This window comes from Anabas testudineus, chromosome 17 (assembly GCF_900324465.2).
Source record: "Anabas testudineus chromosome 17, fAnaTes1.2, whole genome shotgun sequence".
In the NCBI taxonomy this organism is placed as follows: domain Eukaryota; kingdom Metazoa; phylum Chordata; class Actinopteri; order Anabantiformes; family Anabantidae; genus Anabas; species Anabas testudineus.
In genome coordinates this window covers 3512286-3534362 of record NC_046626.1, presented here as the reverse complement: position 1 = coordinate 3534362, position 22077 = coordinate 3512286, and the positions used below count along the sequence as shown (strand labels likewise).

Sequence of the window (22077 nt, the reverse complement as noted above, 5' to 3'; positions counted from 1 at the left end):
TTTTTTTTTTTTTTTATAATCTAATATACAAGCAGTTTATTTTGTTTTATTTTGTTAGCAACTTAAGTAGAGTATAAATGGCTAAATAGCTAGTAACTTTATGCATGTGCACATTTTCAGTTTTAGCTTAAAGGACATGTTCACAATTTTAAGTTAACCTTAAAAGAAATGTCATGTCCTACATGAACACTGAAACAGGTCTTATTTGCTGTAATCGTTCCTACTCTCTATACTGGATATGAAGAGATTGTCTCTTAAAGCCCTTTCAATAGAAGCGATGTAGAGTAACATCCAAACACCAAGTAAAGTTTTTTTTACTGTAAAATTTTTAATTTTTGTTTTTAATTAAACAGTGAGGCATAGACTAATGCAAGTCTTCAAATAAATCCAGAAAAATTAAAACATATAGCACTATTCTCCGATTTACTAAGCTTTATTCACCAAATGCTTTTTCAGGGTATCTTAAGAAAGCTGGAAATAACCCCTTAATGGTCAGGTAGCCTGTCAGTAATTTGACAGGCTACCTGACTCTCTTTGCCTAAGCGAATCCCCTCATAAAGCTTCAGTTTTGTTGTTATGCTGATGGGAAAAATGAAGGCAGGCTTGTCAAAAACTGGTATCAATAGAGCAAAAGACAGTGAGTAAGGATAAGGATAGGTCATGTTATTTGTTGTGGGTATGTGGTATTATGGTGTACTATAATCAAGTGCTTTCCCAGACTGACATCTCGGCACTTGTTTACAGAGACTTTCAGTTCGTGACAGTCCTCTCCTGCTTCCCATCACTCCATCTGTCTCTTCTCACACTCTGCCTTGCTTTCTGTCTTTGTGTCCCTCAGTCACCTTTGTGGCATCTTTCTCTCTCTGCCTCTCTGTCCCACCCTCGTCACTCACAGTCTTAACCCACTTTGTATTAGAACAACAAGTTATCAGGGACTTGCTCCACTGCAGAAGCTCCACAAATCCATTTGTTTTATCATGATTCATTTTTGTCTATTCACAGGCCTGGAGGGAAGGAATTGTTGGAGCATTTGAGCAAAGTTGTGTGTGATTTTCTGAACTTAGCCTGGGGATAGATTCTCTGCAGAGCCAATTTTCAGTCTGAACTTGCTGCCGTTACAGCACCAAAGTTAGATAGTAATTTATGTATGTCTGCATTTTAATTTCTGCTGCAATCACAGCAAACACCACCCTTCTATAATTTATATCAAATGTATTATTTACATTTAAAAAGTATGTGGAGCAGAATTTTAATGTTCACCTATATGTAACAAAATGCATATTAAGAAAACAGCAGAAATTGTTTGGTTTACTCCTGAAAAAAGACCTCAATTATCTAGGTGAAAGACACCCGATAAAGTTGTGTTTTTTTTTCTTAAGTGTTTAATCATGTCGTTATCAAAATACATACTCTAAAATGTCATCAGAATGTCAATAATTTATGTTTAACTGGTGACTCAGTACCTCCTACCCCCACAGTCCTGACTACAATTGGACTATTCCATTAGTCATTCCATTTCATTGTAAATCAGAGCATGATGGGTGGGAAACAATCTACTTTTTTTAATAGTATTATTAGTTATATTTTAAACCTTAAATGAAGCCTTTTTCTTCTAAACAGTCAAAGTCCATAGCCCACACAGACTCCATTCCCATTCATCTTTAGCATATTTAGCCTCCTACATAGGAGACACTATCAAAGCAGTTCTGGAAAAAAGAAGAAGCAGGAGGAGAGTAAAGTAAAGTTTGTAGCAACACTGCCAAAGGTAACAAACAACCTTTTTCTCTGTGTCTGCAGGTACAGACAACAACTCTAACATTAATGTTGTTAAAGGGCAGCAAGAAGCCTCTGCTTGTGCTAGAAATAGTGTTAATAATGTTAGAGCTCACAGACAAAAAGTACTGCTTAATAATGCAGAGAAGACAAGTTCAGGTAAAGGTCAGAATGATTCCTAAAAATCATTAAGTATTACATGCAAATGAGAAATGGAGAAAAGGTGCTGGCTTGATTGAAAACCGTGGAGAAGCATGGATGCCCCATGCCTGTTTTCTAGCCTTTATATTTGTTTGGTGTCTGTTTTTGTTGGCTGCAGTCTTTGATAGTTTTGTTTTGTTTATCTGTGTGTCCTTGGGTCATTTTGCTTCTCTCCTTTAGGCCCCTGGAGCTGCCCACTCAGTAATCCATATGTGAATTTGCACAGATGTGAAAAGTAATGAAGACAAGGCAGTTTAGGGGGAGTGTGTTGGTCATAATGAGAAAGTCAGATCAAAACCCAAATGTAACTAAAAAAACTCTGCAGGAAGATTTTGCAGATTTAGGAGTAGTGGTACACCATTCTATACTCATAATGATACTTGTACAAAAACACATTTTGTAAGCCTCTGTAGAAGAAATCTCACCATAAAATCCATCCACACAAAACTGCAATTGCAGTAGTATAAGCAATTTGCAAGAAAGTATAGGAGAAAAAGGAAGAACTAAAAGACTTTGAGTAGCTACACAAAGTGTTTGAAGTCAGTGATATTTGCCACAGTGACGTTTTTCCTGTATGATTTCTGTTCGGTTTATGACACAAAAAGATACTATGCTTTAATATTTGCCAGAAACATGGAGCTTTTTTTTCATATCCTTTATGTTCCATATCCTGTGTTTGCTACTTTCCAATTTTTTGCCAAGGTGTACATATGTATATATGGACCACCACAAGGTTTTAACTACACATATATATGTGGAAAAAAATAATTGCACTGAAACAACACAGTACCCAATCTCTGAGGCACTAGTCGCACTAATTTTATTTTCTGTCAAGAACAGGAGCTGTGGTAGCAGTTTGATTGTTTTTTTTTTTTACATGGAGAGATTCAAGCCACAGTCCTTAAGTCCATACATCCATAAAATAATAGAATCAGTTTCTCACCAAACTTCAAAACCACTTTCTCAAAAACAACCCAGCTATTGTACAAATACTTAACTACAGCACGAAAGGGTAGGCTGACATTTTTCAAGTCTGTTTAAAAATGATAATCACATCCACATCCTGGGGTTGCTTCTAGCAACAAAATGCATCTGAAACAAAAGAATAGAGTGTCACTTTCCTTCATTCACCACTGATGCTGACTTTTTGAGTATCCGGCTTCCAATCAACTGAGCCAGTAGTAGTACAAGTCATCATTAAACAGTTACCTTTGTGTTGTACTTCATATGTGTATGTACATAATTGTGTTTTCTCTGTTCCCTCTACAGGTCTGTTGGGTTTTGGTTGAACAGGGCCCAGTCTCTGCTCTACTGCAATGAGCATGGAGCCCTGGGCTCCTTCTCTGAGGAGGTGAAGACCTGTAGTTGCCCCGTCGAGCAGCCTACCTGCCAGGGAGTCATTCCCTGTGTCGTAGGCACGTCCTCCACCTCCTGCTCCTCCTGTGCCACAGACAATGCAACTCGTTGTGGAGCCTGTCACCATGGCAACCTCCTCCATCTTGGTTCCTGCCGGCCAAGCATTGCCGCCTCCCTGGACCACTATCTGAACTTTGACTTGGACATGCCTGATGCTGAGGTTCTCTGAGCTTCTCTTATATCTATTAAATTGGCAGTACAATTTTGCAAAACCTTTTTTTAAATCTTTATTAATGAGATTTTAATTCCAATTTAATTCCAATTCAATTCCTAAAACTAAATAAAGGGAATCCAATTAAAGATTTTATAATGTTCTCATTTTATTATCTTAAACAATATCCTACATTTTCAATACCTGAACCACAACATATTTATATACAGTACCCACATACATATACATAAATTTTAATGGAAAGCCCCAATTGTACTTATTTAGTTCTTCTAATTCATCATTCATTCATTCATTATTTTTCTTTTGACTTTTTTCCAGTGTAATGTAGAAGGATGTACAGATCTCAAGTATTTAAGTCCTTTAAATATCAATTACTATCAAAAAACAGTAATCCAACTTAAAACAGTTGTTACTCTCCATAAACATCTTCAGTTTGATCATGACCATGTGGATAAACTAAAAGACTACTAGAAAAATTTTAACATAAGAACCTTATTCCATTTATCAAACATGATGGGATAGATGGCTCTATACTCCTACTTCCACTGCTCCAGATATCCATTCTTGAACATAAACTCAGTAGAAATGGAATCGTGCAGTAAAATAATTACCCTAAAAGCCATCCTAATAATAAAATAATGGTTACAGAAAAAATAATGTTTTACAGTGGCCAAATCAAAGTCCTAACTTCATACAGAATGTAAATGCCAGGGACGCCAAACAATATCCCTGATTGAAATCCATCCGAATCCCTCCCTCCTCCCAGCTAATGTGCAGGTATGATAAACAATTAGTGGAAATGTTTGGTTTTTACTCTATTTAGAGAAAGCACACTGGTTCACATACTTTTGCCAGAGTCAAGCATCTAAAATTGAGTATTTTTCCACAAGAAATTAAATAAGTGAGGGTCTTACTTATGTCTCATTTATTTAATTGGGTCCCCTTTATATCATTATCCCCTTTAGAACTTACACAAGAAAATATGTATATTCTAAGGGGTTCACAAATACTAAATAGTCACTGTTAAAGCCTTTTTACAACCACAAGCAATCTACAGTAAATAAGAACCTTGATTTCTAATATTGTATTATTATATTGCAGAGCGAATGTCACCTCATGGTTTATTTACATATTCTTCTTTAGGTAAAGTACCTGCTTCAGCGACTAGACAGCAGAATAGAGGTCCATGCCATCTACATCAGCAATGACGTCCGTCTGGGAAGTTGGTTCAATCCTGCCTGGAGGAAGAGAATGTTACTCACACTCAAGAGTAACAAAAATAAGTCCAATCTTATTCACATGCTGATGGGCATTTCTTTCCAGATATGCTTAACCAAGAATTCTACACTTGAGCCTGTGCCTGCGATTTATGTTAATCCTTTTGGGGGAAGTCACTCAGAGAGTTGGTTCATGCCAGTCAACCAGCCTGACTTCCCTGACTGGGAGAGAACTCGACTGGACACTGTCGTCACGGCACAGTGTTACAACTGGACTCTGGCTCTGGGCAGCAAATGGAAGTCCTTCTTTGAAACGGTGCACATCTACCTGCGAAGCCGCATTGTCACGGATGATCCAACAGTGAATGAAACTCTCTTTTATGAACCACTGGACATGGATGACCAGACGTCCAACCTGGGGTATATGAAGATCAACACACTCAAAGTGTTTGGATACAGCATGCACTTTGACCCGGAGGGCATCAAGGATCTGATTCTCCAGCTGGACTACCCCTACACACAGGGTACACAGGATGCTGCATTTATGATGTTGCTGGAGATGAGAGACCGGATTAACCGGCTGTCTCCTCCAGCACCACAGCCCCTGGACCTATTTTCTTGTCTGCTACGTCACCGGCTCAAGCTGTCGGCAGGAGAGGTTGCACGCATCAAGGACTCTCTGCAGATCTTTAACTCCAAGCTTCCCAATGCTTCTCCAGAACCGGAGTTGGCCCAGTTGTGCAGCTAGCTAGGTCCACACACTAATCAGGTTCAGAAGTATAATCACACAAGAAAGGTGGAGTTGCAGATCCAGGGATGACCCTAGGACTGAGCAGAGGAGGTCCTACTTAAGTTGACTTTTTGGACCCAAATCACCAGGATTAATACAACATCTAACAGTTATGACTGGATTTCTGGTGGCACATTTTGAAATAACAAATTGCTACCAGAGTCTTGTTGGTGAACAGCCCATACTTGGACTGTCTTTCAAAGGATCTACTGAACCAGCCTGGAGATGCACTTTTGCTATTACTGCCCTGCTTTTTGCAAAACTGTACAGTTGGCTGATGCTAAGAGACTCTCTTACATGGACAGTTTTTTTTTTAAATTGGAACCTCAGAGAGCAGATGTCATAAAGTATACTGTACTTTAGCCTTGCAGAGATGAAGGTGATTTTCATATGTAAAGAGAAACTTTTAAGGGGGTCTTCAAAAATTAGCTAATGGAAGAGCATTACCCCTTTTCTAACCCTTATTTTCTTTGGTTACAGAACAATATTGAGGGAAGGGAAAATGAGATATTATTATATGTGGTGAATGAGTTGTTATGTTATGCTTAACAGTTTAAAGTTTGATAATCCCTGTTACTGTCTTTGAATAGTTCTTTTTAATCCCTGCCTTCAATTTTACCTGGCATTTGCAAAACGTGTAAGTATCTATGCTTAACATGCGAGTGAAAAGCCTGTTAGTGATGTTCCGTTCTTGGTGATGTGTCGATACCCGAAGTTGGTGAACACATCAGCAAAGCAAGTGGCAAAATAGCCTCAGTGTTCAGTTATTTCTTTCCAAGTTGAAAAATTCTAAAGATGGTGGTTAACAAAAGGTTCCGCAGATAAGGCGCTGTAAATAACGCTCCATCTAACCCCGAGTGTGGACAAATGCACATTGCTTTTTAGATAAAACCAGTGCAAAGACCAAAAAAAATGTTTATAACAACACAAAGTCATGCCTTATATGGAGAGTCAATGTAAAGATAAGAAGCACATTTGATTTGTGTGTTTGGTTTTCCCAGCTGAAGGCCGTATTGCTTTTTCTATTTCGATATTTCTTCCAAACAGGACAACAGGCACATTCTCCGGAAAACGTGGTGGTGTAGCTTTTCCATGTAAATGCCAGTCACACTTTCTGCAATTACTTGTTTTGATTTGGTGTTGTGAAATTTTAAGTCACTACAGTGCACACCAGTACTTGCATACAGTAATTGTTCAGCAAATCTCCAATTAGACAAAATGCTTTTAAAAATCGTTTTCAATGGTTTGGTTTGGTTTAGTCTCAGGTCAATGGAACAGTTTGTTTGTTTGTTTTTTTTAATATATATATATATATATATATAATATTTAAATGTGAGTCAGCTGCTTGTTACCACAGCGACCAGAGGTTCTGCAAGGCAGTGATGACACTGTCAAGAGATGCAGACTTAGCAGGATGACACTTGATCTAATTTTACTTTTCCTTTACTAATTTCTCAACAAAAGTCAGTAAACCTTGTATGTTACTTTCAGCAGTTCATCTGTGCTCCGCTTGCCTAAGTAAAACAAAGTGGTTTGTCTATTTGTGACTCTATTCTTTCTTTCAAAAACTCATTTCATCACTCACTGGTGTGATGTGTTTCCAGGAAACTGTATTAAATTTGCGAACATCGGAGTACTAATGTGCAGCAGCCTCCACTGCAAGAGGGGGGATGTTGGGGTGGGAGGAAAGCCTGTGTCATTGTTCTGAACGATTGAACAGTCATGCAAGACTGTTGATTTGTGTACTGCATTATCACTTGTACATACAGCACACCTACTTGTAATACTTTGTTAAATGTCCCAGGCTTCACCTTTAGCACATGCTTTTGGCAGTCATCAACCAGCTCCTCGCAGTGTGCACTTTAAAAACTTTATCAAACAAACCAGACAATGACTGAGTTCAGACACGGGTGTTGACACCAAAAATTGATATTTAGCCTACCATTAACGGATAGCAGTGTGCACTAAAAAGTCTTCAATTTGATAATTTTTCTCTCGCACCTAGTGCTTTATGCTCAGCTGTTCTCAGCGCTGGACTGAGGGGAGTGTGGGAGCAAGACATGTTTACTGGTCTAATAATGACAAGTGTTTGCATAGAGGTGTTTCCTACTAGCTGTGCCGACCTTTACACATCTGGATGGGATATCTGCTGTGTGCAAGTAATGCTGTGTGTGTTTTACAACCCACTTGCCACATGTTTGACATGATTGTACAGTCCATCTCCCTTAACTTAACAGTTTGTAACGTCAATGAAATGACGGTATAAAAACGGTGTTCGCATTAGTGGTGTAACTGACCGCAGTTGATCAGTATCCGCTCGGATCAGCCTCCATGGTTCGACTCACACTCGTTACACCTGACTTCTCACTGTACACGCAATAAAAGTGAGTAAATAGTTGAACATGCCTAAACTTTTTATCAGAATAACATTGTCAGTTCTGCCTATCTCTATGTGTTGTATTAACCAAAACGAGCTTGTTCCATGAACTATAAACATGCTAAAAAGGAAACTGACTGTACACTGCAAATGGACTGTAATCTTTGAGCCTCATTTGCTGCACATTTTACAACTGAGCAGGTTCTGGTGACACACTCCAATCAGCCCCTCCCTCTGCCAGGTGGAGGCTACCTTTTCAGCAATAGAGAGGAATGAACAATGAACAATAATAAGTGATTTCTATTGACTCTTATTTTTCAAGTTCACTCAAGTCTTAATGCCAAAACTACAATGGATTTTACTAAAGTGATGATTTATTAGACTGGATTATTTTAGTTATGTGTACCTAATAAATAGTTAACAGAGTGGACTGGAAAATCTTGTGTTCTTGTCTACAAATTATATTTTTAAATGGAATTCATTTCTAAATTAGTGGTCATGCTCTCTGAAGGTCAGCATTGGCCATGTCAGTCAACTAATAATGATAGGAACAGGAAGGTTGATGGATGAAACTGTTACGTAGGCACTGTGCTACGAGAAAGCCATATGAGAATGGAAGTACATTGAGCATGACCACACTCCTGACATGAGGCAAAAATCCACTGGGGAAAACTTAAATTTTAGTTTTATTGGCAGTGGAGTTATCCAAAAAATTATGACTTAAAATCTGTCATATGATAAGAACCATGATCCAATACACCCTTAACTGATGCTAGCTTAACTTGAGTTTTGAGTTTTGAGGTTTGAGTTCTTAGAGTTTAGAGTTAGTCTAACAAAACATAAACAATATTGCATTTAATAAAATAAAACCCAAAATAGCAGATGTAAACAAACTAGCTCAACTACATTGAAACTGAATGAAATGAAAACAAAAACTGAAGATAGCCATTGACCATGAACACGCTTTGCATATGTTTTATGTTACTGCTTCATATTTATTGATTGACCCTAAAGATAGAACAATCAGTCTTCTTCTGGGCTTATCCTGCTTATCCATAACACTGCTGGAGAGGACAAATGAATACAAAAAAGAGCTCATTTGGCAACAAGGTTGGTGTAGGATGTAGGTTTGTTCATTAGTTTTTCTTTGGAGGTTTACTAGTTAATCGGGAAACAGTGAAATAACTATTGAATCTATTTTCCTTTCAGATGGATTCAAAGTCAGACAAATGCAGTAAAAGTCAAAGGTAGGTAGAAGACCATTTCTGTCAGGACTCCTCAAAGGATAATGCTAAACAACAATATTTCTAGATTAGTAGTGAGTACGTGATATGGAACTGCGCCTGTTACACTATCTAATGTTTTATGACTTCAGTGAGTTATGTAGTCTCACATAAAAGCTTTAGGGCAAGAGTTTTTTTGTTTGTTTTTTCTTATGTTTTTGCCTGCTGGTTGACCTACCTTCTAATCAACTACAGCATGTTTTCCACTTCTGTGCTAATACTAACAGTAAAATTAAAATCAAGTATCCGACTCATTGTAGGATGTTGTGGAAGAGCCACTCTCCTCCACCTCTCACACTGCCAGAACCACCTCTCTGTTCAACCGAGCACGTAAAACTGTCAGCGCAGAGAACAGCTGTGCATGAAACGCAGAACACAGAAAAAAGGATCAAATCGAGAAGGAAAAGGACAAGTTTGAGCACAATGTAAAGATAGATGTACATACAACTCTATATTCTGTGCTCACCGGTGTCACATTTGCACTCTCTAGTGGGATATTTATTTAATATATATTAAAATGATAAAACCTGCAGTGTTTTGACCATGTGTTTTTGTACGCTCTAGTTTTGGCATAGCTAGCACCTTCTCAGTTTTAGTGAAATCTGAAGCCGCTCTTACTGATTAAAATGACAAACATCTCCAACAGCAGGATCTTTTCAGCTGTGTCACTAATGAATACTAAATCCGTTAGTAACTTTTCGGTTACACGTTTTCTTTAGGCAGCATCTGTACGGAGCTATGGAGCCAAACACTGTATTCAAAGAATGTATGTGATACTTCAGTTACACCACACTACAACCACATGCAGACTGTTTCTATAGCTCCAGATAATCCAGGGGAGGCCTTCATCTTCATAAATAATACCACAGAATTTTTTATCTAGATGGGTGTGCTCGTTGTTTACAATCTGCCCAGGCAGATAAAAAAAAAAAAAACCTTTAAAGTTAAATAAAGGCATCACATTCATACTTTATCTATGATGTGTGTATGGCACATATGACAGACAGTACAATGATACTATCTTCTTGGTCTTAGAGTGTTAGTCTTTCTAGTATTAGATTTAATTTGCTTGCCTTGTTCCTTACTTGTAAGTCGCTTTGGATAAAAGCGTCTGCTAAATGACTAAATGTAAATGTAAATGTATGTGATGCAGCTCCTTAATGATTTCCAGCCAATTGTTCACTGTGGGAGGGTCTGATTGGATTAGTTTTCGAGACTTTTTTTGCTGCATACATCGGTCATCATTATTTGTCTAATGGCAATCAGTATCAGTAAAAAGTATCAATATATGTAATTAACATATTATTGTTCTAAATGTTTCTATTTTTTTTACAAAGGAATGTAGTTCCTATCAGTCCATATCGGTGTAAACAGACTCCTAACACCTATATGTCAACCAGCCACCAGGTGGCGATCAAGCTGTGGCTTAATTTTCTGAGAACTATCATGTTGTGTATCAACGTCAAAAATGTCGGAGCCTTAAGCTGAAAGTCGACATGGAAAACAACAGTACATTGTACATGAGTGCACATTTATCATACCAGTGCTTAATCTGTATGTCTTTTTCTTTGCAATGAAAACAAAATGTGCACTTGATGGAGGTCAGGGAGGCTCATATCCACGGCTACTGACAATCCACTGACAACGCTGACATTTGCAAGTTGTGTGGCTACAGCTATTCAGAGCACAACCAGTGGAGGAAACACCGTTTTGTAGGTGAGGTACATACTGACTCCTGTATCAGGGCTACTCACTAATAATAAACTGACAGATGTTATACATTACAACGCAAGGGTCGAATGCACGGATTTGGTCTCATTAATCATTCCTAAAAAAGATTAATTGCATCTTAGTTTTTTACATTGCTTCAGTGTTGGATGAAGAAAGGGCTAGATATTTTAAATACTGGAACACAGTTATTTTTCTTCTCACACTTTCTGGAATCATAAATATTCTGTGGTGTGATTTGGCAGGCTAGACATGGCCCGCAGGCTCCAGTTGAGAATCCATCATTTCCATGCTCATTACCAACGTGTTTATTAACTATGACCATTCAGTGCCAGTGTAAACATAAGTTTTACATTCCCTATCAAAATGTTCAAACAGAAATTAAAGGCTGCATCGAAATATCTTCATATTTCTTCACAATATATTGCGTGATAAAGAGGGTCGAAAAAGAATTTTGAAATAAAAGAAGCAAATGTACAGATACTCTATGCTTTTTACCATGTCTTAGGGTTCTAAGCTGTTTAATGACTCTTGTTTAGTCTTGGTTACAGGAGCCATCAACAGTATCTCTCCACATTTGGGTAGATTAAGAATAATTTGGATAAATTAGTAAAAAAAGGAACATACTGTAGCGTTCAGTAGTAGTAGGAATAACTACAAATAAACACAAAACCACATTTTTGTGACTGTACAAAAGTAGGAAAAATTACGCATTGAGGATAATTGATGTTGCCTGGGGATTATGTGAGATGAGATAAAAAACAAACAACTCAAGTTTGGGACCACTTGCAAATTTTGTTTTCCAAATAAAACATTTTTCGTGCAAGTCACAATTTTATCAAATTTATCCATTTAAAATTAAATACAATCAAAATGTATCAATTGATTTTTAAAGACTGATCTTTTTGCATAGACAGACTTTGTTGTCAGTACTCTGCATCAATCTCCTGGTATGGCGGGTAATTCAAGTGAATCATTTTATAAGGCTAATTGATTATGAAAAAAACAATTGTGTTGCACAGCTAAGAACAGTTGAACTAATGGAGCAAACAAGGGAGCATGGCATTGTTTAGGTCAGTTTAGTATCTGAACATCAGCAGTTGTTTGTTTACAGGTTCCAATGGGTACCAACAGCCAGGAAGAAAGAACTTTCATTAGAACCCCGTCAGTCTATTGTTGTCCTTAGAAAGGAAGGCTACTCAATACTAGAAATTGTGAGGAAATCTAAAATGTCTTATCATCATGTATCATGCTGTTACCTACCTTCAGAGAGCAGCACAAACTGGCTCTAAAAGGGACAGAAAAAGTAGTGGGAGGCCCAGATGCACAACTGTGCAAGAGGACAAATATCTGAGGGTGTGTAGTTTAAGACAAAGACATCCCACAGTTTCTCAACTGACAGCTGCACTAAATATTACACGTCAAACATCAGTGTCAGCATCAACAGTGAAGAGGAGGCTTCAGGATTCTGAAAGCTGTATCTGAGACTGGCCAATAAAAACAAAAGAATGAGATGGGCAAAAAAGACATTGGACACTGGAAGAAGGTGTTGTCTACTGATGAGTCCAAGTCTGACATCTTCGGATCAAACACAAGAACATTTGTGAGATGCAGAACAGTGCTTAAAACCTTTAGTCAAGCATGGTGGAGGCAGCGTGATGTTCTGGGGGTGCTTTGGAGGTAAAATAGGAGATGGTTGACAGTTTATACACTAGCAAATGACAAAAGAACAGACAGCAAGAAAAATACACAACACACTAATGAGTAACACAAAACACCTGCTAAAAACACACACCTGCAGCCGGGACATGCCCCTGGAAGTGAGGGAAAATACAAAACAGGAAAACAAACATACAGAGACTTCTGGGGACACTGCCTCAGCTGGCCGGAGGAGGGAATCGTAACATGATTGTGAGGACCGACTTAAATGTCCTCACTTTGTAAAAATGTCCTAATAAATTAGGCTAGGAACATTGTGTTTCAGAACAACATATTTGTTGTTTTATTTAATTACAGCTTCAGGAACTGAACAACTGAGATGGGGCTGGTTGGGAGTGTGACGTGTCATGGTCGCTAGGGAGGCAAATCTCCAACCTTATTATTCCGCCCGTGTTGTTTTCACAAATTGAGACAAGAGCCTGGCCAGCAAGCAAATAACATTACACCATTTCAAATGAATGTTTTGTCAAATTAAGCTGTTTTTCAACTTGAAAACAATGAAATTTTATTGTATAACACTGGTGTCATTGTTGAAGTAAAATCAGACAGAACACGCCAAGTTAAAAGTTAATGTCTTCTATCAAACATTTTATCTCATTCCCTTTTGGTAAAACAAAGGGAACATCAGGCTACATGAGTTGTGTTCAAATTAGACAAAAGGCTTAATATACAACACAAAGCACACAGAGTTGCAGTTTTTCATTCCTTTTAAATGAAGTTTACATCTCCAGTATGCTTCATTCAGGAACAATACAGAATGTGGGTTAACTATGTTTTAAAAGACTCCAACTCCCCAAAAGCAAAGACTAAACAAAGATGATATTCTTGGTCGTATTTGTTGTTCTTTTTAATCACAAAGAGACATTAGATGAAACATTCTGGATCTTTAGTCTGTTTCTGTATTGGCTTAACAATAGCTAACTGAGGGTGAGGGGGAAGCACAGAGATGCCTGATTTGATGGTGTTGGGCTGCTCGACTCCACTCTTTATTCTTTCATTCAGATACAGTGATTTTGATGGTGGCTACCTTGTCCACCAGTTTCTCACTCTCACTGTGTACTCTTCAGCTTGGGTTTGGAACATTATTAACCTGCCCAACTAATGTGTGGATCTTTTTTACTGATCTCTGATAATCCACTGCTACTTCGGGATTTTCTCTAATCTCTCTGGAGGCAGCCTCTGTTATGTGATCTTTCTTCTCCAATTGTGCTTGTTTTCCCTCATGGTCACTGACCTGCGGCTGCTGTTAGTAGTCAGTGGTTTTGAAACATCAGTCATCAGTATGTTACCAGCAAATGCAGTGATCTTTGCTGTATATGCACATTGATAATAATATTTATGGATGACAAGATTCTCTCTTTGATCACCTTTTTTAGTTGTCCCAAAGCACATAACATCTTTTCTTTTTACTGGGCAGTGCTTCCTTCGCTTACCCCCTGTGGTGTTTTGCAATAAGTCAACTGTCTGCAGAATGTTGTTGTCTCTTTGAAGTTTCACCACCTCCAGCTCGAGGCCTTTCTCCTGCTCGCTGAGGATGACTTTCAGGTCCTTGCTCTTCTTTCTTAGCACCAACCATTCTCTTTTGTAGCTCAAAATGTCTCTTTAGTCACATTGCCCAGACACCTGCAACTCTGAATTTTCTATAAGGTCCAATGATTTGGTATCACTGACACAACTACCCTCACTACAATAGGAAAATAGACAATTGATAAAGATTGGTCCATACAAAGATATCACTGAATACATACATATGAATCTAATTAGTACAGACAATTCTTCATCATATAGTTAATAAAATAGTATAGTTAAAATAGTGAAATAATAAGCTGAGGCCTTCCTCAAAATATGAATACAATGTTTTTATAAAGTATTTGTTACAAAATAATGTTTTTCTACACAGATAAACAACTGTTTGCTGCGTTGTTACTTATAATTAATTCCCTGTGTCCCCTTTTTCTGCTGTGATTTAATGGCACCCATCTGCAGAGTTTTCTTCTAGATCTTGATGCCTGCAGCCTGTGATATTTAAAAAAATAAGACTGACAGAAGACAGAATACAGGATATTCTAAAGACTATGGAACACAACAGTAAGTACAATGCAAATAAGACAGAAGGACAGGACATATGTGGCTTATATACAGTGTGCATGTGTGTTTCACAATGTGAAAATACATTAATGTGGTGGCAGGTGGCAGATATTGGAAAAGAAAGTAGAAAGAAGGAAAGAAAGCGATAAGAAAAGAAAGGGAGATGGGGATAAGTAAGTGTGTAAGTGAGTAATAAAAATAGATATTATATATTAATAGATATAATAAGTATGGCTTTGACATTGAACTTTTTTTTTACTTGAGGCACCTTGTGACTTTTATTTTCACCTTAAGTTGTCAAAAGGTTTAGGTTTGGACACTAAATGAACATGTTTGGGGTTAGTATGACCGCTCAGACAATGCCATTTGGTTGTGGTTAGGCATCAAGACATCTGGGAGAGGTCTAAGCACTAAATAAACATGGTAAAACTACTAAAAATAATGCCTTTCAGCCTTTAAAATGATTTAACTTCATGCAACGTTCATCACACAACAAACATGACGTTCGTCATGGTCAAGTCAACTTCAGTTGAAAAGTTGTCTTATACTGCCCAGGCCAGCCCTACTCCTGGCAAACTTTGAGAGTTTGCTTCAGCAACAATCAAGCAGAAAATCCTGCAACGTACTAGGGAAGGTTGTGAAAAATGTTAAAACAGATACAATAGGTACAATAGATGGCCAGTTAGGGACTTTCACACCTGATGTTAACTATTTTAGCAATTTAAAAAACTAAAAACTAATTGTTCCAGACTGAAAGGTTTCCCTAACACTGTGTTTCTTATGTTTCCCCCTATTTCGTTTTAAATTGGAGGCCCAAACATTAGAATTTCCTCTTAATGTAATGCACTCCAGTACAACTCCACGCACTACTGTCTGTCCTGAATAATAAACATATAGTGGAATTATCACCTTTCTGAGAAGTTATAATCTGGTTAAAGTAGAATTCATGGCAGAGCTGCTGTATTGCTTTTAAATCTCCTGTAACATAAAAAGATATGCATTTACTTTGGAAATGGTAATTTTTAGGTAAAAAAAAAAACTCACTAAAATAATGTTTAAACTGGAACTCCAGCTTGAAACACTTGCTTCATTCATAATACACAACTAAACATGTCACGTCTGTTAGAGCAGAAACACAGGAAACCCTTTGTAAAGCTGGTCTCCACCACATTGCCGTGAAATGGATGCATAAACTTCAAATTACCCCCAGCTCCTCATAATAAGATGAATGCCCTCTAATGTAGGGAGTACAGTGTTTTTTGTAAGATGAAAAGCCAATTTCCTGAGTTGTCAGGGAGCAAACAAGAACCAAATGCATGCTGTCACATTACATCACAGTGCTGGTTTATCTGTTGGAGGAAGCAAGAGGGGAACAGAGAGACAGACAAGAATAGTGACAGAGACAGGGAGGCACGAAGGGGAAGTGCAACGTTGGCCGACTTGAGGCTCCCTGTTTTTGTTTTTTTTCTCTCTACCTCGTAATGAGTTGGGGAGGGAGTCACTCTGCATTGGGTTAATAAACAGTTATTTATCTTCAGCGTGGCACCCAGGAAACAGGAGCGGGTTTGCCCTTGGGCTAATCTTCAGGCCCGTGGAAGACAGCCAATTCATCAGAGCACTATTTAGACTGCATACTCCAAACTTTCCAGACCTCCCAAAAAAGAAGTGGGGGGTGATGAAAAGGGGAAAAGAGCGAGTGATTGAAGAGGGAATAGATGACAAAGAGGGAGAGATGGAGGGAAGATAAGGTTGAGAGAAAGTGGGAGGGAAAGAAAAGGTGAAAGGGGTCTGTTGTTTGTCTCAGTGATTTATGATGTTTAGAAAGTCAGACTGTTTAAATTAATCAGGTAGAATTGTTGAATTCAAGTGGCACGTGTGTGTGTGTGTGTGTGTGTGTCACGTCATTTGACACAGTCATCAATAACACTGGAGATTCTGTGGCTTGAAATTACTTTCAAATTACATTATTACAAATGTATCCAGAGAAATGATTCATGTTCAGAGACGCGTACGAGGGAGACGGACACTTGGAGACAAAGTCGGTGACTGGTTGACCTTGACTGAGAGAGGCAGAGGCGAACTGAGTTGTTCCTACCACGAGCTGGGTGATTAGAACTGTATCACCAGCAGCACCAGAGCTGACAAATCTGAAATTCAGGTCTCACAGAGCTCGTCGGTTTCACTCGACAGCTTGCACAAATTATTTATTCTGCATATTGCTTTCCAGGAGTCGCTTGGCAAACTCATTCATTACCTCTGACCAAGGAAAGACGAGGTCACATTACAAATTCACAAAATGTTTCAGCAGACTTTTTTTTCTTTGTCAGCATTTTGAAGGCATACGGCAAAGATAAACTGCTGGCTCGCCCCGACAGTATTACATCCTGCCTCTATATTTAACAAAGGATGTTCAAATAAATCATAACAGCACTCTTGTTCTTCCCATTTTAATGGCATCATTTTAGAGGTTTCACTCTCTTCTTAGGGTTTAGGGTTTAACATTATTTTTATCATCTCTCTCAGCAGAAATTAACCCTGGATCACAGCACAGTTAAAACCATCACATCCATGTCAATAAAAATACATTAAACACTAAATGCTTAGTTCAAGTTTAAGCTGATCGCAGACTATTCACACACACTCTGGACAAGAATTGAGTCTTGTCACACCTCCTCCAGTGGTGACTCTGAGCACATTACTCTTAACATCCTGGGGGTTCATTCTTCCTCCTCTGCTTCTTTCTTCATTGTTTCATTTAAAAATTAGTACGTACCAAAAACAAATAAGTGGCAAGAAAAAGTATGTAAACCCTTTGAGGCTACGTGGATATTTGCATGAATTAATCATAAAATGTGCTCCGATCTTCATCTAACTCACAACAATACAAAAAAATGCTGAAAATAATGGTAAACAAATATTACATGTTTTCATATTTTTATTGAACATAACATGTAAACATTCACAGTGCAGGGTGGAAAAAGTATGTGAACCTTTGGACTAAATAACTGGTTGACCCGTCTTTGGCAGAAATAACCTCAGCCACACGTTTCCTGTAGTTGCAGATCAGATCTGGAGTAAATTTGGACCACTCCTCTTCACAAAACTCTTTCAGTGTAGCAATATTCTTGGGATGTCTGGTGTGAATGGCTCTCTCAAGGCCATGCCACAGCATTTCAATTGGGTTGAGGTCAGGACTCTGACTGGGCCACTCCAGAAGGTGTATTTTGTTCTGTTGAAGCTATTCTTTTGTTTAATTACTTGTATGCTTTGGATCATTGTCCTGTTGCATCACCCATCCTCTGTGGAGCTTCAGTTGGCGGATAGATGGTCTTACGTTTTCCTGCAAAATGTCTTGATAAACTCTGAAATTCATTTTTCCAACAATCCGTCCAGGCCATTAACGTGCTGCAATATTTTTTTTTTGGACAGCAATGGCTTCCTCCGTGGTGTCCTCCCATGTACTCCATTCTTGTTTAATGTTTTCCTTATTGTAGATGTGTCAACAAAATGTTAGTATGTGCCAGAGATTTCTGTAAGTCTTTAGCTGACACTGTAGGATGCTTCTTTACCTCATTCAGCATTCTGCGCTGTGCTCTTGCAGCCATCTTTACGCATATTTTATGACCAATTCATGCAAAACTCCACCTAATTTCAAAAGGTGCACATACTTTTGCTTGCCACTGTATAACACCATGAATGTCAAAAAAGAAGAGGTTTGGTTCAAGTTTAGTCTTTACCTACTGCAGTTTGTCATAACAGTACTAGATTCTACAATAATTAAAATCTGACTCTGATCAGTGGAGGACACAACAAAATAATGTACTAACTTACTTTTAACAGACAATATTAAGCAATCTCCATCCAAAGATCCTCTGTACAGCTTATGGTGTTAGAGGTCACCGAGGGCCTGGAGTGGATTCAATCACTGTGTGAGAGGCAGGAAACACCTTGGACAAGGCTGCCAGTCTATTCCACGGCAGACACTGAGACACACAAGGATTCAAGCTCACATTCAGGGTTACTTTTAGACGGCAAGCAGTGGTGCCATTGTCTCTGTTGCTTTCAGTGAAGCTTTGAGCGGCTATCATCCTTGTGAATACACACGGCGCACAGCTGCTGCTTACAGTATTGATGATGGCTCAACTTTTCCAATCTACCATATCTAGTATGAACCAATGAACAGAGTTTTTGCTTGGTGATATAATTCTGAATTTAGAATCTCAATGTTGCATGCGCATTGTACATGGTGGCAGGTGCAATGATAATCACTCAAACCGGAAAAGAAGCTGCTGGATCTCTGTGGTACTGAAGGCTTGCAGGCTGTTTGGACATATTTTTGGCCCAGTGTGTTGGACTGGACATCCTAACAGCAAAAAACACCCGACAGGAAAACATTTGTTGTGAGACTTTCTTTCAGCCACCATACAGTGAGAGAAGAGGACACAGTGTGTTAAGCAGAACAAAAAATGGGAACAAGAAAAAAAAAATGAAATGATGACAAATTGAGACAGTGAAGCAGGCCGACAGGCTGGCTGTCATGCAAATACTCCCCAGCGGAAGTAGCTGTCCCTTGTGATAGTGATCCTGTCATTTGAGCGAAAGCCTGAACAGAAGACCATGGCATACTACAGAAAAGGACAGTTGATCCTTTTGGGCAGAGTGAGGGGACTGCTGCCACAATTGTGAGGCAAACACACCCAGACACAGATAGAAAATAAACATTAGCATCCACAGCCACTATCATAGCAATCATTGCCTCAAAAAAATGACTCTTCTATGGAGAGAATATACGCCAGTCAAAAGAAATAAGGATCAGATCTTGATGACTTATTCAAGTTGAAAATCCTCACTAGTGAACATTATATAATTTGTTCAGAACAAAATGAGATAACAATCGAATCAGCCATTTAGAACTGTTTTCAAAGTCACACTGAAAAAGTGAAAGACTGTGTGTGACTCTGTTCTCATCTTTGAGGAGAAAGGCACACCAGTGGCAGACCTGCCAAGTCTGGTGTTCTCTGGTGAATGACAATCAAGCTGCGTGGTGCTGGGCAGTCCTACTAGAGGCAGAGCTGGGTAGTAACGCGTTACATTTACTCCGTTACATGTACTTGAGTAACTTCTTGAAAAAAATTTACTTCTATGAGTCGTTTTAATGCACGATACTCTTTACTTTTACTTGAGTCATTTTATGAAGAACTACTCTTACTCTGCTACATTCGGCATAGCGGGAAAGTCAGTCCTGGTAGGAACAAAATGGCAGAGCTATCTATCACCGACGCTACAACCGGAGAGGATGAACACCCCTGGCTCATGTTAAAAGCATGTTTCGCTCACACACAGTGAAAACAAACAGCTTCGTCATGTGGTGTCTTCTCTGTCTGCATATAAAAACTCAACGTCTAATATGAGGAAACATGTCGCGGTAAGTTTAGCCGTTTCATTTAATGATGCAATGTTAGCATATTTAATTAGCAAATAAGTTAGAGGCTAAAAATATAAGTTTCTTAAATTTGTTCTACTGGATAAGTAAATACAGACAAGTGGTAGCGTTACGGTGTCCTGTATAGAAAGATTTGTTTATTATATCGTAAATTAAGTTTATATCCTATATTGGACAGTTTCCGTTCTGTAGCGTTTGTGGGTGTGTCGTGAATTAAGTTATTTCGATTGCCATCAAATGGCGATCGATCCTCTTTTGATTAAGTTAACTTTAGCAAATGGAATGTGTTATTTGTTTATGTTACTGTCATTAGGAGTACAGTGGCAAGAGTTACAGATGGAGCGGCCTATTTTCGCTGCCTCGTTCCTGCAGGAATCCTGCCTGATCCCTGCATGACATTTGCATGACTCAGGCACCAACGCACCAAGCCCCCCTGCACCAGTCACGACCCCCCACTGTGATGTACTTAATGCATAGTTGTCTTGTTAACGCCCCCAAAATTTTCCTGAGGAATGAGTTGCAATGTCGCATTCATGCACCAGGTGGAGCAGTGATGCGTAATCCAGTTATATTTAAGTTATATATTAAAATAAAGCATGATGCTCTCCTGCAGGATATTTATAACTTTAAATCCATCTTTAAACTACTTCAGATTTTAGACACTGACGAGGTTTGTTCTTTACCTGCAATATATTTATGGATTGTAACAGCAGAACAAAGTTACAGAAAATTATAGCAGTTTTGAATAAAATGCCTACATGGTAAATGGTAAATATGGATATTTAATTTGTGCTAATTATACTACTTGCTTACTACTGTACTTATATTGATTAGCACAAAATTTAGTGGCATTTTTTTAACCACCCGGAAATAACTTTGACATTTCACTTTCACATTATCTTCCAGTTTAGCTTCACTTCACAAATGTAAAGAACCGGGTCGTTAGGTGGACAAAAGGCTGAGTAGATGTGAAGACCATCCCCCAAGAAGGACACTAACTTTAGAAGCTACTGTACATACATCTATTTTTTTCATATTGCTACAGACCAGCCGCTGTTGGCTGAGACTGTGTTGTTCTGTTGCACTGATTTAATGAAGTAAAATGTAGTGTTTTTAGTGAGCCTACGCTCTTAAATCCAGACCTTTCATGAGATGGAGTTTAAAAAAGTTCCACTCTTTGAAAAAACTGCTTGAACACAGACAAAGTTGCAAAGAGGTAGTTGTGCCAATAAAGCAAATTGAGTCCACCTGCAAGAAGTACTAAATGTGTCCGTCAGATGACTGTTGCCAACAAAACAGACAGACTGAGTAACTCCAGAGGCATTAATAAGCTATCAGGGTCTCAGCTAAAATCAAACAGAACAGGAGAATCCAGGAAAAACAGATGTTCCACATGAACTGACTCATCAACCAGCCAGGTCTGACCACGCAACCTACATGAAGAGAAGAATATTGACACTAAGTTTCTATGTGTGGACTATCCAAAAGTTACTCTATGTAGGTTATGGCCTAGAACTCTTCACTCCCCCATACTTGATTTCTTTCCTTTCTTTTCCTTCTTGCAGAGTCAGCGTTGAGTCAGGACAGGACACACAAGTACAGGGAATAACTTCAAGGAATAGTGCATTTTGTTATGCAAAGTATGTCACACAAGATAAAAATGTAGTTAAATGTAATTAAATAAAACATACATTTAGGAAAATAATTCTATGGATAATTAGGTTTTCACCATTACCTTATTTCAATATGTACACCTATGTACATATTGTACATGTGTATATTTATGTATAATAAAATGTACATAATATGGTTTCACAAAACATAGCTGGTGATCTTGCCGCCTGTTCTTTTCTCTCTTCTTTTTCCACTC

At 38.4% G+C, this 22077-nt stretch overlaps 1 protein-coding gene across 1 annotated transcript in view; it reads left to right on the top strand.

The window, feature by feature from the left end:
* The window catches only part of brinp2 (bone morphogenetic protein/retinoic acid inducible neural-specific 2), a 180458-nt gene extending 173509 nt beyond the window's left edge, over positions 1-6949 (top strand). The window contains exons 8-9 of the mRNA XM_026373779.1: positions 3244-3550; positions 4706-6949. Of these exons, the coding sequence (XP_026229564.1) occupies positions 3244-3550; positions 4706-5527 (1129 nt within the window). The 3' untranslated portion in view covers positions 5528-6949. The remainder of the gene's footprint in view (positions 1-3243; positions 3551-4705) is intronic.
* The last annotated feature ends 15128 nt before the right edge of the window (positions 6950-22077 follow it).